Raw genomic sequence first — 6,080 nt, 5'->3', positions numbered from 1 at the left:
TAATTACCTTTCCCATTTGTGTCCCTTCTCACAAAATGGGAAATAACAGAGAGATCTACATAGCCTCATACATCTCCATCATCACTCATACTGTGAGAAGGAACATAAATGGGAAGGCTAGTTCTATAAACTCTAGGGGACCTGAAATACTCATCAGTATACCTGGGACACTGACTGCCTAGGAGGAGGACAGAATTTCATTTCATCCAAATCTTACCTTGGGTGTGCTGGTGGTAGGGACCTGTGGGGAGGCCGCCTGGCCAGGCTGACTGGTTACAGAAGTAGATCGGTTGGGTGAAGCTCCTCTAGACGACGGCCGGGATCTGCGGCCTCTGGGTCTGAAAGCAGCCATACCCTGACTGGCACCATCTGCTAAAATGAACTTCTCACGCAGTTCCATGTTTGTCCGTCCTTTAGCTGGATTACACATACAAACACGCACACAAACAGAAAAAAAGAAGGAAAAAAGAGGCATTCAATTGTTTGTGTTAAGAACCACCACCTGGCACCAGAGATCATTTTGAGGATTTCAAAAGCATCTTTTTGCCATGCCAACTCCAACTCAGCATAACAAAAAGTTAAATGCATTCCTTCACAATGCATTCCTTTTGGATACAAGTCAGTTTGGGGGAGGCGGGGGTAGTGTGCTTACTCTAACACTAGACACCAGCAAGAATAACTACTATTAAAGAAAAAGTCAGCATGAAAATGGAAAGCCCATGCTAAAATATTGTTAATCCACCAGTTACTGATGGCCACATGGTTTCATTACCCTTTTCACCACACCGAGAAGACCAGCCAGAAGGGCAGGGGCCGTGTGATTTGCATGTACTTCTGAGTAAGGAGAATGCTGGTTTAACACCAAGATTAATAAAACAGTAAAATTACACAGAGTGAGATGTGGCTTGTTAATCATCATGACAACACATAATAAACTTCCAGATTTTTCACATAAATGAAGCAGCTAGTATTTTAATTTTATGCCTTGAAAACTGTGTCTTACCAACATGCAGTAACAAACACCAGACCCAAATATCCGTGAGGTAATCAGTAATGCAGCACTCACACAAACACATATGCACGGGGAGAACACGCCACAAGAACCAGAGAAGCAACTGTGTTAGCATGTGTTTGATCACTTATGTAACACCTGCATTTGCAACACACCGAAGTGTGTCAAATTTTCAGAATTTAAATTTGGAAGCACCAGCTCAGTTGGGTATGAGTTAAGGCATATGCAATGGATGAAGCATGTTATTTTAAAACAAATGAGTAAAGCGAGAATGTAAAAGTAGGAAAGAGAAAAGGAAAGAGGGGAGAGGCAAAGAGAGGGGTTGCCAACCTATAGTAGGCTGAGTAGTAGTAATTGAAGAGTTTGATTCCGAACGTAACATTTTACTCCCATGATGATGAACTAGAAAAAATGACACAGGATACCAATCACATTAAAGAATACTGTTAGCAGGAGAAGAAACAAAGTACAGCAATTGACTATGCAAAGGGTGCTCAGATCGTGCCTATAGCACACATTTTAGAAGAAAGTTGCATCAGGAAGGGAAGCACTCGAAAGTTTGACTGTCGATAAGGAGAGTATTTGAAAGACTGTCACAGGCATGCTGACTTTCCTAAGCAACCCGACAGACCATCACACATTCTAATTGCTTCTTTTCATAAATGAGCTATATTACCATGGGCTGCAGTATTTTTAATTATAAGACAAAACAGGAAGTTTGTTATTAATTTACTTCTCTCACAGGTATATCTTTGAATTGCAGATAGCAGAACTACTGTATATGGTTTTATATCAATCTGTGGGGATTGATATAAACAGAAAAGCTTGTTTACTTACAGATTCACCTATTTATTCAGACAGCAGTACGGAAATCAACAAGCCCCACTGAGGAAGCTTGGCCTCTAGCTGGGTAGCTTATGAGGCTGAGCAGGCACAAACATCTGCTGTTGTTGCTGTGTGTTTGTTTTTAAAGTTTAAAATGAGCTCATAGGCTAAATAAATGTTAAAATTTTATTTTATTTTCAAAGTAAGAAAAATAGCCCTACTTAGTAAATGGAACCTAACTAAATATTATAATCTGTAAATCATTTAAGTATTCAAAAGTTGACTGTAGGATCTGGGACATACAGAAGATTAAAAGCCAACCTAGGGATCTTGGGTTGATAGTTATGGAGAGTACTATGTATATTTTTATTTTTAATCTTCTAATCTGCAACTTCAAAGGAAGTGTCAAGTTGGAAGCTCATTTTTTTTTTTAAAATTTTTAAATTATTACTTCCCTCACCACTCCCTCATTTCATAAAAACTTTCCGTTTTAACCTTTTACGAAACAGTATTTGCTGGATTCAACACCTCAATTTTCCTTCCTTTTACTTTGCTATTTAATGACAGATGAAGTCCTTTCTCTACTTTTGTGTAAGTGTTTATTTTGAAAATCACCACAGGGTAAGTTTCATGAAGAAAAACTGTTCTAGTATTTCCTGCCTACTTAGCTCACATTTATCCAGAGAAGTAAAAAAACAATGAAAAGAACATGGTTTACATGACTGCCACAAGTTCTCTGGGAACTTTAGGCTGACAGAGACCAATGTGAAACACTCATTATTTGGAGTAAATGATCAAAATTTTACCCAGTATGCTTCTGATGTTAGAAAATAATACAGAACTGATACATTTTCATGGTGTTAGTATCTTGACATAAGCTTCTCCTTACCCCTGCAAGGATCATTTTTCACTAAGAATTCATCAAGTGCCATCCATCCACCTCCAACACGAACCATCACGGTACTTCGTAGAATCCGAACAAGTCGCAGTTGCTGGGAGTCGCCAAACTGCGGATGAAGAGAATAAAACCTCTAACTGTCAGTGTAATTCTCAAATACAGGGTGATGAACAATCTGCAAGAGCTTAAGCAATCAGTTTTAATTTCTTGCTTAGTTCACAGCGATTAGTAAAATCTATGAAAGGGGGGTTTGTAATGATCTGCGTTAGACTGCTGCATGCTGATTTAGCCCAAAGGATACAGTTTGGGGAAAAAAAAGATAAAGGTTATCAAATATAATACTGAAGCTTTGGTCTAAACATTATTTTTCTTTCTTATGATATAAACAACATTAGTAAGGCAATAGTTGAAAAATATTTCTAGAGATTAATGCAGCCATGAAAATAAGCACTGGCTCACTTGCCCAAGGCTCATATGAAACAGGATGATTCTAAAGAAAATGCCATAAACTGATTCCTCCTCATGCATTAAAACTGTTGTCCACTGAAATTTGTGGCAGAAATTTTCATAAATTCATTTTGTTTTCTCAAGGAAGTTTGGCTTAGGGAGAATAAAGGGGTCAATGAATATGGTTTCATAGTCAACTACAATTTTCTGCATCCCTAATGATATGAGAAACCAATTTATTAAAGGCTGGATTAATATGCCACCCTAGATTAATGTTAGAACATCCACTGACACATTATTAATAATGAAGTTTTAATTCCAAAAGTTTCCCTCAAAACTGATTGTACTGTAACTGAAACACTAACAAGTAATCAAGGGATCTCTTATCACCTGAATTTGCTAGATTCAGTAAGTGCTGAAAATAATTGCTAAAACTATAGGTAATCTCTGATCATAAAGTTTATTTATTTTGAAAGCCCATGAGAAATGATTTTATACTTTTAAATCATTTCTAATAGGTTAATGTCTAAATTATAAAAACCACCATGCTGAATTTCACGGTTGCCAACCCAGCAAATACCAAAGCAAAAATAAACATAAAATTAAGCATAATAGTATTTTTTAAGACAAATAAGATATAATTGCAACTTTGTCTATTTGTCTGGGCTCATGATGGATAAACAGAAAACTTTTAAGTAATGGAATTCTGAAATGAAGCCAACCAAATCCCATTTAAGATCCTAAAACTCAGAAGGGCCTGGAAAGCACATAAAATGTACCAGTTGGGATCTATGTGTTTCATATCAATCATTTTCAATTGTTATTTCTAAATCCATTTTAAAACCTAAGACTTAAAATTTCCCAGAACTGAACTTGAACCTGAAAATGTAAATTAAAATTTAAAACCCAGAATCTATATTGATTTTGTTAGAAAAATTTTGGTGCTGCAAATAAGCAAAGGGAAAGAGGGGATTTAAAGAAAATTACCCTTAAGGAACCAGATAATTGGCCCAGACAATTTTGGTCCAAGATTATAGTCAAAATACAAGTTTTACAGCTATAACTAAAGCACCTTACAGAGATGAAATTTCAATTCTAATTAAAGTGAATACTTTAAATTATATTCTAGAAGGCATTCTACAAACAACTAACACTGTCCTCAGAATTTCCCTATTTTTCTTACTCATGATGCCAGTAAAAACCAAAGTTGTTTTTGTGCTTTCAGTGAATACACCTCTTTGAGGTGAGTGCTTTTTCTCCTTCTCCATAAATAAATGATGCTGTCCCAATTGCTGACTCAGAAAATAGCAAAAATGGAAAAGTAAACTTTTTAAGTTTTATAACTAATGAACTATAAAAAATCTATTCAAGGTAGTTGAGTATTTCTGTTTTAAAATAATCATTTGCTTGCAGTAAAGGGTAAGAACAGATAATTTCAAGCTTGAGTAGTAAAATGGCTTAAAAATGGACTGGCAGAGCAATATGTAATATGACAGTGGTCAGGTGCTGATTCTTTCCAAAAGCAAAAAGAGGCGAACTCTTCTCTTTCATTTAAATCAAAAGATGAATTATCTCTTCTTTAGTTCTAAAATTGTGATGATGCTTTGCCAGTGAATGGTTTATAGTGACTTAAATGTGTGTCCAGGTGGCATAAAATGTGAGTTTAAGATTTTATGAGTTACAAGAGATAAATTTCCTCAAAAGGAATGGCATCACTGAAGAGTTGAAATATATATGCAGAGGATGCAAAGTACTAAGGTAAGAATATATCAATGATTTAGAACCAATGGATGATAGGCACTTTGAGAGAATATATTACTGGTGGCCAAGTGCCTGGAGCCCTTTGACTGTTCTCTTTTCCATGTCATTGCCTGATCCTTCTCTAGCTACCATATACCATATGTCTTTAATGGTTAAATACCAACATGGCTACATAGAGATGAACGGCAAACCAAATTTGTATTCCAATGAGTATGTGTATAAAATATATGCTAACAGCATTAATAAAAATTGGAATTGAACATTGCATTTGTAACACTGTAGCCAGACAAGCTACAATTCATTATCTGGTTCACTTGAAAGTAATCTCCTCATTTGAGACACAAGGCAAAAAAGGGATCCTAGATTAAGGACCCTTATAGCGCTTACAGAAACACCACGCCAACCAACAATGTAGTAGCTAGGGGAAGAGCATGGGAAAGATTGGCCATGGCAAGCTTTAATGGCTATGAATTAAAATAAGAAATAATAATAATAATTGGGAACTTGAGAATACATTCCACCGGTTTATACCTGATTTCCCAGGAAGAACTGACAAAGAAAATGAAAAATGGGAGAAAGACAATTAGTTCAACAGGAAACTTTCTATATGACTCTAGAACACACACACTCTCAACACTCTGGGCCTCTGGATATAGCATCTAGTTTAGAGATGTGCAAGTACCCAGATATCCCAACTTCAAACCAAATAAATGAGAAAATTTTCTCTACTAATTTTTTGGAAAATCTTTGGGTGTCAAATTTAAGATAAAAACTTGTGTATGTAGATGGATAATTTTCAGTATGAAAATATGAAAGTAAAAAAGAGTAACATTTCCTTTGTAAGTAACACACTGTATTAGGGAAACTCAGCACATTTCCTATCTAGCCACTACATATCAGGGATGTTCTGACAAAGAGAAAACAAGATAAAGAGTGATGAAGTCATATTTTTCTTCAAGTAATTATTTTGAAGAAGGTGAACTGAGTTATTGAGATTTCAAACGAAAGCAATAATGACAGTACAACTGGAAAACACTGCTTCTTTTTCATATTTATAAAATGAGTCAACACTTAAAATTTTCTGGTTCTAACTTGGAATAGCTTGGTTATTGGAAATCTGAAAACTTACCTCTAACC

General features: G+C 35.7%; 1 protein-coding gene across 1 annotated transcript in view; it reads right to left on the bottom strand.

The window, feature by feature from the left end:
- Nucleotides 1-6,080, bottom strand: part of DST (dystonin) — a 614,637-nt gene that overhangs the window by 5,671 nt on the left and 602,886 nt on the right. The window contains exons 99-102 of the mRNA XM_042781628.1: nucleotides 5,475-5,492; nucleotides 2,727-2,844; nucleotides 1,343-1,414; nucleotides 218-417 (exon numbers count right to left, since the gene is read on the bottom strand). Coding sequence (XP_042637562.1) covers nucleotides 218-417; nucleotides 1,343-1,414; nucleotides 2,727-2,844; nucleotides 5,475-5,492 — 408 coding nt within the window. The remainder of the gene's footprint in view (nucleotides 1-217; nucleotides 418-1,342; nucleotides 1,415-2,726; nucleotides 2,845-5,474; nucleotides 5,493-6,080) is intronic.

The sequence above is a fragment of the Orycteropus afer genome, unplaced genomic scaffold (genome assembly GCF_000298275.1).
Source record: "Orycteropus afer afer isolate SDZICR_OR568_19922 unplaced genomic scaffold, OryAfe1.0 scaffold00140, whole genome shotgun sequence".
NCBI classification, from domain to species: Eukaryota; Metazoa; Chordata; class Mammalia; order Tubulidentata; family Orycteropodidae; genus Orycteropus; species Orycteropus afer.
The sequence above is the reverse complement of the archived record's forward strand: the minus strand, read 5'-3'. Positions and strand labels throughout refer to the sequence as shown.